This window comes from Pavona decussata, unplaced genomic scaffold (genome assembly GCF_977016875.1).
Source record: "Pavona decussata unplaced genomic scaffold, jaPavDecu1.1 SCAFFOLD_1, whole genome shotgun sequence".
Lineage (NCBI taxonomy): Eukaryota > Metazoa > Cnidaria > Anthozoa > Scleractinia > Agariciidae > Pavona > Pavona decussata.
Window position 1 is genome coordinate 1,096,329 of NW_028145425.1, and position 12,934 is coordinate 1,109,262.

At 39.0% G+C, this 12,934-nt stretch overlaps 1 protein-coding gene across 1 annotated transcript; it reads left to right on the forward strand.

Annotated features, from left to right (window-relative positions):
• The first annotated feature begins 2,907 nt into the window (after positions 1-2,907).
• Positions 2,908-12,559, forward strand: LOC146490149 (uncharacterized). Its single transcript, XM_085097429.1, has 7 exons — positions 2,908-3,068; positions 4,875-5,118; positions 6,486-6,630; positions 7,924-8,085; positions 8,647-8,880; positions 10,778-10,899; positions 12,393-12,559. Exons 1-7 carry the CDS (start codon positions 2,993-2,995, stop codon positions 12,541-12,543), a joined length of 1,134 nt encoding a protein of 377 aa, XP_084953555.1. The 5' UTR covers positions 2,908-2,992; the 3' UTR covers positions 12,544-12,559.
• Positions 12,560-12,934: the final 375 nt, after the last annotated feature.

A 12,934-nucleotide genomic window follows, 5' to 3' on the forward strand; every position in this document is an offset into this window, starting at 1 on the left:
CTCGGAATCATTCTCCACGGTTTTCGTCGTCATCTTCGTCATCACTACCATGCTTTTATCTTCTTCTTCGTCATCTCCATTTTCTTCTCTTCTGTCTTTTCATCTTCTTCGTCAGTTTCGACTTCCGGGAAGGCGACATTCATTGTTAAACTCTCCTCTTGTTGTTTCTGTAAGTGATTCTAGCAACTTTGCTTCTCGTGGCTGTCTCTGTTATAACTTCGACTAATTGATTTTTTGTCAATATTGGGAAAGATGTCCCATACGCTAAAGTATGTGTAGTCGACGTTCTCTCAACTCAAACTTGATGAGCATGACCAACTAAGCCAATTATTACATGGATGAGTCACTCATCAAAATGCCCCATGCAGTCAACATAGGTGGCGCATAAGCATGGCCATGAGCAGTAGTTACTCATTTCCAAAATACAAATCAATTGATCGTGTCAAATGAAACTGATACTCTATATACTATATTAATATTTTATATAAGGAAAACTCTGTGACCAGTTTAAAACTCGGCTAGAACGTACCAGACAGCTCGAAAGAACCTCCTCAATTCACTCTCGTGCCAACACCTTTAAGGTTTTGCATTTGTGACTTTCGAGTTCCTAGATTTTCGATAAACTCTGGCCGCCGTTAGCTAACTCTCGACAACACCGCTTCCCCTAGTCAGCTCTAGCCAATACGCTAAACTTTCAACAAGTCTAATCAATCGTCATAAATTTTCGTCAACTTTCACTCGAACCGTCTAGCTCTCGTTGATGAACCATCACTAGCTCTCGTTGACTCTCATCAACTCTCTTTCACCGACTCGCTCACCGGCTTCAACTTTCGCTACCTCTTGTCTAACCTCGTCAACTCTGGTTAATTTTTCGTGAACTTTCTTTAAATTTCACCATTTCTTGCCAACTCTCGTACGCGCTCGATAACTCTCGACAGCTCTCGTCAACTCTCGTCATCGCGACACAACTAAAGTAAACTCTCGACAATGTTGTTATTCACCAGATTACCGTGTTCGTTTAGTAAAAATTAGGACGTCTGAAATCTAGTGGAAAGAGTTGTTGATTAAGTGCTTGACCCTCGCGATATCTTCTCTTCAAGTTGTTCGGCAAGTCAAGTTAACGCCCACAGTAACCATATACGCGCCCCATGCAGAGTTCATCGACGCAGCGAAAGATTATTTGATCGGTTACCAGCATCGTGCCATGAAAAGAAAAAGTTGTCCCCAAAACTTGCTTTGTGTGCAGACGACGTGAATAAGCTAGAAAAATTTTAATACAAGCGAAAAACTACAACTGACTGGTATTAGCATGGCATAAGGAGACAACTACAAAACTTAAAAAACTTTCGTGTAACAGATGCCAGCGAAATAATGGCAGCGGTCACACTGGGTTTGATTAACATCTCGTCGACGTCCACGAAAGAAGTAGTAATACCCCTATTTGTCTTGGTCTGGAGAAAGGCTGTCGCAGCCCTTTTGCTTGTTCCTTTACAGGAAAATTAGAAGCGATTTTTTTTCTAGATATGGAAACTTTCAGCATGTGAGTCAATTTCAAGCAAGTTTTCAGTCTCCAAGAAGTGTTCGAATGTATCTATTTTGTCTTGATTGGGTCTCACCTCTAATCTTCCATACACATTCTGAAAATAAACAAAAAGGAATCATTAACAACGTGGGACGTTAAAACATTGAGACGAACGCAAGAACGTTGCTTTCCACTCATCACACTGAATGACCTGCGAGAGCGGTAATTTCGCATACGGACGCATCACTGCAAAAGGACTGGTGATATGCACGGTCCTCAAGCAAATTCCTTTAAAATCATTTTCATAATTAATACGCCATTTTGAAAAAAAGAACCAAAACACGAAACCACGAAACCAGCTTTAGAAACAGAAATGGATCATTCGATTCACACAATGATCTTGCAGAACACTGTGAAAGGGATACCAGGCCTATAGAACTTAGATCTCCTTAGATGATGTGTCAAATTGGACTTCAAGTTTTCCAACCTTCTTATTTACATAGTACAGTGCTGCACGTGTACCAGTCGCCGAGAGACAAAACCACTCAAAACGGCTTTCAGAAGCTCCGAGAAGCCATGAAAACACACAAACAAAAACAAAAACACCCGTTGAGCTTTTCCATACTTTATTTTTATTTTTGTAGGTTACCGAGAGAATATTGCTGTTTAATTTTCGATTTAGTTTAAACGCCATACAAACTCTTTTATTAGGCGTTGGTAACCTGTGAGTGTTATCCAATTAATATTTAAGAAGTATTGTCTTGAAAGCGTTTGTTCAAAATCAGGAGATCACTCAGTTTTTGCCCTTTTACTGACGAGATTTATTAGCATGGAGCGATATTTCTCAAACTCATTAATAATTCATCAAGAGAAAACAAAGAAAATCACTACCGCGACCGCGGTTTGGATATCTGATCCTAATTACCATAAAATTTTCCCAACTTTAGCCTTGAATTTCTCCAAGAATTATTGATCATTTGAGAAGCCATATCAAACACTCGAAAGTGTGTTTCATCAGATATCCAAACAGCTCGAAGTCGTTTTAAAAAACTCGGCTGCGCCTCGTTTTTTCAACTTACTTCTCAGTGTTTGGATATCTGATGGAACACTCTTCGCCGTGTTTGATATATTACATCAAACACGGGGAAGAATGTTTCATCTGATTTCCAAACACCGAAAAGTGGGTTCAAAAAACAAGACGCAGCCGAGATTTCTTAAAGTGACTTCCGTGTGATTTCAATTCGGATGAAAATTCTTTCGTTTCCTTGATGTAGCTTCTCAAACCCATGCAAATTATTATGATAATAACATATTTTCTTCACGGTAGTGATTTCCTTTGTTTCAGTTCAGAAATTATTAACGAGTTTGAGAAAAATATTGCGACAAAGCTCTAACGAGGGTTATTACCGCACGGAATTGCTTAGAGCCTGAAGTCATTTTTTACTTAAAAGTACTTTTCACAGCAAGATTATGGTGACTCCATCCACCATGATTTTCATCCTTAGTTTCTTTATCTCAATAGCTTACACGGATACGTTGAAAAATGGTAAGAACCATCTCTATTTTGCTTAGAAAATTGAAAATGGCTACTTTTCTTGTGATCGTCATTTTACCTGAAGTCAATGTTCACTTGTACGTGTTACAGATACAGATATTTGGATTTCGCTAATATAAGGAAAGGTCATGTGCGAATTCGTTTTGGCATTTTTTTCCAAAGGCAAGAAAAGCATTAAATAAGGTGCAGTTTACGAAACACTCGAATTCACAGGGACCTATCCCACTAGCAGGGAGCTTCCAAGAGGCAGAGGTAAACCGAATGGGTGGCTTGCCTTGCAGATGCTATCTCCGCTCTGAACAACAAAGTCACTAGATTTACTGGAAAAAGGCCAGCCAAGGCTATCAAGACTAAGGCGGTTTGTTCTACAACTACGACCCTCGCAGAATGGCCGGTCGGTCTGGAGGAACGAAAGCTTCCCCTCCTGTGGACATTTTTCTTACCCGTTCCAGCCTGAAGATCTCGAGGGAGGTGACCACCGCGCTACTGACCCAATATTGATCCGTTAATCTCTCCAGGATTGAAGTATAACGGCTACAAAGCCTGACGCGAAAATGACTGTAATATTCATATAATATTGTTTGGTTATGACGGTGTGGTGCTATTAATAACTTTACGCGATTGTTGAATTAGTTCTTTGTCTGACAAAGAACCAATTCAACAATCGCTTAAAATTAATTTCCTTTATTAATTTGAAAATTTATGCCGTCTTTAACCGTGTTCACACTAGGGCTTAATTATAATCGAATTATATTTGGAGGTCGTTCACATCAACGGATTACACTCCTTGATTATAATCGGATTATGATTAGTTTAAACAACCTCAAAGTGGTTGTTTGAAGTAATTACATGCGTGATTGACCAAAATGGCGGACACGTGGTGGCACGAATCGAAGAGACGAAACTCCTTATTGCCTTGTGGGATGAAGAGGCGGTGCATAACGATTTTTATACCACGCCTAATAAGAAACTAGTGTGGGATCAAGTAAGCCAAGGAATGGCCGAAGGAGGTACACAACCAGTTCGCGACAGTGTCGTGTTAAGTTAGCAACCTGAAGCAGAAATATCGCAAAATTCGCGACGGCAGCCCTCCGAGCCTTTCTTCACGACTGAGAATCGCTGATGATGGCAGTAAAAATCATGGCCGCCATTTTTTTTTTAATTTCAGATTGTGAGGTTACCCTGCCAATTTTTTTTAGATGTGAACTGAATCATAATTGAACAAAATTAATTTTACAATAACTGTCCAAACTCCCGCGCGCTGATTGGCTCGTAGCTATTGTCTATAAGAGTACAGACAATAGAAATGACGTCAGATGTGACGCGCGCGCTTTCTCAACGGAAAAAATAGCCAATTCCGCTCGTACTTTTTCCATGTTATTGTAAAAAACAAATCGACGGCAGTTTTCTGTGGTCTATACTCGATAGACCATAAAATGACGCTATAAAATGTCCAAATCTTGGCAGTGAAACCACTTGCCTGCGGCTCGTGGTTCAACTTGAGTTTTGAACATTTTTTGACGTTATTTTATGGTCTATAAGAGTATAGACCATAGAAAACTGCCATCGATTTGTTAAATAGATCATAGAAAACTGCCGTCGATTTGTTAAGTGAAGTATGATAGCCTCAATTGTACTTCACGTAAATATAATAAAGTTTAGTGTGAACAAGGCTTTAGTTTCTATTATAAACCAGTACTTACTTTAGTTCCCCTTGATTTTAGACAAAAGTAACAGCTACTGGCGTCGGAGTAAGTAGCGTATATTTTCTATAACGAGGCCATTGCTTTTTTGCAGACCATGTCACTCTATTGTTCGTGGGTGATGTATCCTTCTCGGGTGCGGTGAGGTATTATGTGGAACACAAGCACCAGACATATAATACTTCTTTGGCGGATGTGGCACGTTTCATCCGGGACGCTGATTTTTCTGTAGCGAATCTGGAGTCTTCTTTCGTGAATGAGGCATTGCTTTCTTACAAGTACAAAGGTCGTAAAACGAAGCTGCTGGATGCAAGCCCTCAGAGTGTCTCAGCTCTCAAGTAGGTAACGGTATCACGACAGGAAAGTCCAGCCAATGAAATTTGAAATACTTTATGATTATTCCAACTCGTTTAACTTGTGCAATATGGCCAAACTATCCTGGGCTGAGTGGCTCGAAGCATGGTTAGCACCAACCATTGGTTAAGAGAGATTAAAACCTATAGGTTGTCATGGTATTTAACCCGGGTTAGCGCTAACCATGCTTCGAGCAACTGGGCCCAGGTGTTTAACTTAAGAAACCAGCCATAGTGTGCTGACGTTCTCCACTAAACCTTGAATTTGGTTATTTCACGTAAGGGACCTTAAGCAGAGAGGATGACGACGCAAAGGAAAACGGGATTACATTCGCGTTTTTTAATAAATTAGCGATGATTTCTACCCATTAAGTTTGCGTAATGTGGCCGAACTATCCAGGAGTTAACGTCTTAGGCGCGGCTTTAAAGTTCAGAAAGAGAAAGGAAAAAAAACCAGCATGTTCACATTCTCCATAAAACCTTGATTATGTGTATTTCATGCCGTTGTTTTGCAGAGGAAGACAAAGAAATGTACCAAAGTCTATAACGCACGTGCAGAGCTACTGTCCTGCTAATTAAATCTATTGTTTCTGAAGTTCTAATTGCCGTTGTCGTCGTCGTCGCTGCTTAAGGTCCCTAACAGTTGCTTTGTAGAGGATGGGAAAAAATGTATCAAAATTTATTATGCACATGTACAGTAACTGGTTTTGTCATTAAACTGTTTGGTTTTGGCTTTCTTGTTTCCGTCGTCTTCGTCTTTGGTTAAGTTACCAAATGTAGCACCAGTCAGTCACGAGTGACCCACTGAGCCAAAGCAGCATTTTTTAAGGTAGTCTAACGGATTGTTGGCATCTATTGATAAAATTGGGGAACAAAAGACAATATGAAGCATATTTTCTTGTCCTTGAGTACAAAACTAAGGAAGAGATTAGGGCTCGAACCATCGGACATCATCAACAAAATCAAACATACAGCACCAAAAAAAAATGATGCTGACTGAGACAACCGTGGCTTAGTGGTTGCAACGCTGCATTTGTATATATTATTAGTATTATTAATAACAAATTAAATATATCTTTATGTCCTTAGTACTCGGCCAACTATTCATTTCTCGCACAATCAGATATCCGTTATACCAGCCGCCTGAAGGGGTTTATTTAGTAAATATTGTTATTGCCGGATAAAGTCTAGGATAAGTCAAAAAATCGAGTAGCTTGATGGAAGTTCCTTCACTTGTCCTTTGGTTGATTCGATAGCTCTCATCAGTACTGACAGAGGTTTTCAAGAATCATTGAAAGACTGAAGTTTATGTCATTCTCTAGATACTCACTCAGCAGCCTTGATTTAATTAGGTTTGCAGGCTTCGATGCAGTCACCGTTGCTAACAATCATTTCAACGATTTTGGAGACGCTGGTGCAAATTTTACCGTGCGTGTTCTCAGAGACGCAGGAGTACAGTACTTTGGTGTAAGCTATGGGCCTTATGATTCCTCACAGGTAAACAGCACGACTAAATAACTGGGTGTAGTACGTGAAAAAGTAATCACCAGAGGGGCTCCTGGGGGAGGGTTCACTGAAAATATAAGTAGGGAGTTTACGAAACCACGACGGCAACGGCGACGGGAACGTCACCAAACAAAAGAATTAATTAACAGAACAAAAGCTGTGCACGTGCGTTATAAATCTTTGTACATTTCTTTGCAGTCCTCTGCAAAACAACAACGTGAAATGACCAAATGCTGCGTTGTTTGGAGAACGTGCACCACCACGACTAAATGTTGAATTTTTATTTCAAATCTTATCGCTGTGTTTCGGATTGAGTTTTGGAATAGTTTTGTCATTGATAAACAGAGTAAATGACTTTATAGTATCGCGAGATTCGTAGGTAAAATATAAATTTATTTTTTAATCGACGTTTTCCTCGGGGTCGCGTCGTGGCTTCGTAAACTCCCTAGTATTCAGCCCGGGACGCAGCGCCCACCTAATCGTGGGGACCTGGGTTCGAGCGCGATACTCATAGGCTATTCCTCTCGCTGATCTCGACGGGTAAGGTCATAATAAATTTATACAATTATAAATAATACAGAAAACGAGGCTGAACTTGATCAAGTAACTATTTTTATTTTAAATCTGTCCATTTGCGGATCGAGATTATCAGACAGATATGGTAGCTAATTGATTAGCCGCAGCGTTTCACACTTAGGTTAGGTTAATTTTTTTATTCAAATAATCACCACAAACAATTGTCTAATGATTTGTTGGTATGAAACGTAAGAGAAATCTTTGCAGTTTTCTAACAGCATTGATTTCAAGCGATAAGTTTCGCCTTTGCCGGCTTGCAGTCCGTAAAACACCAGAAAGCCTTTGCTACTTTGACCACCACACACATTTTATAATTTGTACTGTATTTATTTTTATCTTGTAATTATCTGTTGTAATACTTTACTTTTTATGTTATGTTGTGTAAATAGTATGAAATAAAATGAACCAGTTTTTTTTTAACCAGTCGTTTCACTACAACTTACTCGTTGCGTTGCAACTTAGTCGTTTCCCTGCAGCGTTAAACATACAAATGTAATTATTTCTTGTTCTAAAAGTGGGTTGGATTGATAATTTAATTATCTTAGCCGAGTCAATGCCGTTCATAAGCATCGTCTGAGGATGAAATTAAGCTCAAATGATATCAAAACGTATGTCACTTGTAAAATCCATCAAATGGACTATGCTACAACGTAGCGAAACGACTAGTAACCAAAGAATTCTCCCCTCCTGATTTCCTTATGTTCTTAGGTTCCGCTTATTGTGGATAAAAGAGGAATAAAGATTGGATTTCTGGGTTACTGTGACTGCCCTTCGATAAATAAAAACTGTACCGAGATGCGAATGGAGTTTAACTCTGGTCCAGCTGTGTATCGAGACGACATTGCGGCAAGAGACGTCAAACGTTTGAAGGTATGTTCAACAGTAATTGTTATATACCTAGACTTTCACTCAACAAGACGAGCGCTGTGACTGCTTGATTCTTGGTCACGTGCCCTTGATCAAATACAAATATATCCCGACCGGGCTGACCAGGATACAATTCCTCAGTTGTTGCCCTCTCAGTTGTTTGTTTGTTTTGCTATGACTGTTGAAGGGAAAGTCTAAATATATAATAAAGCACTTAATGTATGGTCCCTCAGGAAACTAGTTAGTTTTGTTTTCCCGAGAGTCCTTATGTTTCCTGAGACAAAGTCGGGGGAAACATCAGGACTCTCGGGAAAACAAAACTAACTAGTTTCCCGAGGGACCATACATTAAGTGTATTATGTATAATTGCATAGTATACAGCAAACGACGTATGACCGTAATAAAGGAAAAATTATTTTCGCGATCCCTTCAAATGACACCAAAACATAGGGAATGCACTTTTTTGTGACATGATTTTACAACATCAGAGTCAAGATGGAGTGGCAATATTCACCAGTTACGTAACATGATGTAATACGTGTTTTTTCCTTCTCAAATTTGTAGACAAAAGTGGATGTTGTGGTTATCTATTTTCATTGGGGCCAGGAAAGTTTTCTGACACCTCTTCCGTACCAACTTCGTATAACGGAGTACCTAATGTCCCTTGGAGTACACCTAATCATCGGATCCCATCCTCACATAATTCAACCACACAGTTTCCACGGCAACAAGCTTGTCAAGTTCAGCTTAGGGAACTTCCTTTTTACCCCCATTCGTACACCCGGCGGAAATAATCCGGTAATGTATACATGTTTATTGCTGTTTTTTACTTCTTTATCGAGTCAAGACACAATGCTTAAATTAATCACTTTTTATTAATTTTAACCCATAACCAATTATAATAACATGTGCAAATCTAATATTTGACAACTTACAAGTTGGTTTTGCTAATTCAGTTTTGTGTTAGTCTATCAGGAGCTTCTTAAAACCTCCACTCTAAAAGCAAATTGACGTTAAATGATTCGAAATAGTGTCTAAAGTTCAAAGCTTTGCAGTGTTCTAAAAATTGGATTTTCTTATCAGCCATTTTCTCTTTAAGCTGTCTACGGCCCGCCATCTTGTATTCCGTGACATCCTGATACGGTTCCCCAAATATTCTACACTAATTAACAAATCGACGGCAGTTTTCTATGGTCTATACTCTTAAAGACTATGAAATGACGTCAAAAAATGTTCAAAAAGTCAAGGGGAACCACGAGCCGTAGGCGAGTGGTTTTACTGCCAAGTTTAGGACATTTTATGGCGTCATTTTATGGTCCATAAGAGTATAGACCATAGAAAACTTCTGTCCATTTGTTTAATACAATAACGTGGAAAAAGTAAGAGCGGAAGTTGCTTTATTTTCCGTTAAGAAAGCGCGTGCGTACATCTGAAGTCATTTTTATTGTCTGTACTCTTAGAGACAATAGCTATGAGCCAATCAGCGAGCGGGAATTAAACAGTTAATTTAGAAAGAACTTTTGCTGCTTGATAATAGCAACAGCCTTGTGACGTCATAAAATCCAAATTGGTGGCGTGCGAGAAATTTCAATCAAAGAAATTGCGCCTTAATCATTTTCAATTTCTAGAACACTATATGCTATCTCCACTTGCTAAAGAAATCTTTGAAATTCAGACACGACTTGCAATATTTTAACGTCAAATTTTTTGCAAGAGTGGAGGTTCTGTTAGAGAAAGTAAAATCACCAACGGCCTTCTTTCAAATATTCAAACGTTGTGTTCAGGTGGGCTAAATAACATCATGATACACATCTTCAGACTCGGTGGTACTTCATGATTTTGGATAAGTTCGATGAGATTAAAGAAGTTATTCCCATAAGTGATAAATAACATTTACGAAGCGGGAGGGCAATGAGAAACGAAACATTTCGTGGGGACGGCCTTATAAAATTTCTATCTCTATGTATACTGTAGATGCAAAAAATGACAACAGGTTTTGCTGTATAGAGACGCGAATGAGTATGCAGTAAGTGCTGTTTGAAGGCAGTGCAGGGAAGGATGATTAAACGACTCTGTTTGACGCTGATGTGTTGTAGCAATTTTATCTAACTCAAGAGAGTATAAATTAAGTATTTATATATACTTATATCAGCATAGCCTAAGTGGTCATTCAGGAAAACCAACGAGTTCTAGAGGAACTCATTTGTAAACAATTGTTCATGAACTGAACTGAACTGAGCTGATGACTTTATTTTAAGAGGGCAGCACACGACAGTAAATAATAAATAATAAATAGGAATTTCAGTGGAATCCACGGGGTGGCTCGTCCATCCACTGTTTCCAGGTCGAATTGGAATTTGGAAATGTTGGTTTTTGTGGAGGGAGGAAAACCGGAGTACCCGGAGAAAAACCCTCGGAGCAGGGACGAGAACCAACAACAAACTCAACCCACATATGACGCCAAGACCGGGAATCGAACTTGGGCCACATTGGTGGGAGGCGAGTGCTCTCACCACTGCGTCATCCCTGCTCCCACGGTCCCACGACAGTATGGAAACTAATAACCCAGTGGCCCTCTATAGCACAAAGACCAGACCAGCTCACCGGGAACTCCACTCCCTACTCTCTGGCATGAAAGAAATGAAAGGTTTTTTTGAACAAATAGTTTTAACACTACTGTTGTTTAATTTTTTAGAAAATCTTTGGAGGTCTTAGAGAAAAACCGGATCAAGTGAAAATTGCTATCTACGAGAAAACTGTTTTCACAGACCCTGAAATCACGAAAACAAGCCAACTCTTTCGGGTGAAAATTTCAAGGTAGGTTTGTATTCATGTTAGCGTGATACGTTAAAGAATAGATGCGATGGCCTTCTGCATGGTAATTGAAATAACAAAATTAATCATAGCAAATAAGGCAATAAGCAACCAAAACATTAATCAGTAATAAAATTAATTACTAATAAATACGACAATAAAGAACCAAAACATTGCATTCAAAGCACGTGCGTACGTTGGAAAATCCTGATTCGATTAGTAGAATCCCACATTAAGAAAATTTCTCCTAATTTTATAACACATTGATATTCAATTGTTTACAAATAAAGTGCTAATTCCAATAATTGTAATTCCTTTTGAAAAATTAAAAAACAACGTTTAAAAGTTTAATGATATTGGCGCTGAGTATCGCCTATCCTTTCGCCTTACGCCGCCATTTTGGATCTTGTGACACCATAGTGAGGAAGCTGTCGATAAGGCTTTTGTGTGGAACAATTGAACAACCCTATGACATCATAATTTTTTCATGTCTTTCAAAGGAATTTGAAGTCCAACAATTTGATATAATTTGAGAGTGGAGGACACCTTTCTTTAAGTTTAAATGTTCGGTCGATAACTTTCACGCCGTAGTAAAATAGAAAACGTCCAAACGTTCCCAAATACTTTGTCGCTTCATAATTTTGATGTCTTCGCAAAATGATACAAACGGAAAGAGAAAAGTATGCCGGCCACCAGCGCTAGTTCAGCATTAAGTCCCGGTGTAGTTATTAACATCTTTCAAGAAATTTATGGTTAAGAATATGTTTAACGAGAAAAAGAAGATAGAAATTCCATAAACAACAACAACATTCGTGTCCCAAGAATATGGTAGTACATGGTTCAGGAAAGCACCATTTGTCAGCCTGAACTACTGGCCGATTAAAGTGTTTAGGACTGAATTTTTTTCTTTGCTTGATCAAATCTTTGTGTTGTTCTCTTATGAAAATCGAAAGAAACAACCTTATAAGGTTTTTTTCCCCGCCTTTGAGGCATACAAAAGCGTCACATTTCACTTCTTGTTGGGTGCGATAGCATCAATACAGAATCAGTAGTTTCGCGGTTTCTCTTAGCCTGCGAACGCAGAAGTATTTCCGCTGGCTGTCGCTTCTCTCCGCCGAAAAATATCGAGAAACGACAGCCGGAAATAGGTCTGCGTTCCCAGGCAAGGTTTCTCTATTCCTCGGTTGTTTTTCTTGTGCAGAGGAAGAAACAACATGAAGATTGATCAAGCAAAAAAAAATTCTGTCATATTCACTTTATACAGTGAAGTTTTTCTGTTGAGGTACCATCCCTTCAGCAAAGTTACCCGTGTGAATTTGATCCACTTGAAACAACGGAGGCGATAATTCGAGGGCTTTTATGCTAGATAGAGGCAATTGTCTACTATTGTCGATTCCTGATAACTCGAACCTTTTTCAATTTCCCTTGAAGGTTCGAGTTGTCGGTAGTCGACTGTAATTTGTTTTCATGATGTTCTGTTTGTGTTTTCTTCCTAGGAAAGGAATAGAATATGCGGATTATTTACCATTAAAGCTTGCCTTTGATTTCAAGAAATACATTCATCTCGAGCCTGCTCCGGATCTGAAATGGATTCCTGTTTGTGGCAACAAAGACCAACAGTGCAAGACCTTAAAGTCCTTAAAGTGAATAGATTACCTTACTAACGTAATTCAATTTTCTAAAGAACGTTAATCTGTCCCAATCTAGTTTAATTGCGTTTTGATTTGAAGACAAAATCTGTGACAGTTTTGTAAATTTACCGAGAAGAGAAAATGAATACTCGTACCTGATAAGATAATCGAGTCCGTCGCCACTGCGAATTGTTGTCTTTAATGTCGGCAACCCTGGCAACATTAGGTAAGACTCCTACATATATGGCTCGATGCGCAGTGGTCATTGCATTTACGGCTTAAAGGTTGTAATTTTGTATCGCTTAAAAGTGCTATAGAATAATATTTACATAATACAAGAACTTTGTCAATAAACATTATGTTTCGACCAATCGGAACCCGGCAGAAAACCCAGAATATTATTGATT

Coding starts and splice junctions, on each gene's coding strand:
- LOC146490149 (XM_085097429.1), top strand. CDS start 2,993: ATGGTGACTCCATCCACCATGATTTTCATCCTTAGTTTCTTTATCTCA. Junction 8,881..10,777: donor CACCCGGCGGAAATAATCCG/GTAATGTATACA, acceptor TTAATTTTTTAG/AAAATCTTTGGAGGTCTTAG. Junction 10,900..12,392: donor TTTCGGGTGAAAATTTCAAG/GTAGGTTTGTAT, acceptor TTTTCTTCCTAG/GAAAGGAATAGAATATGCGG.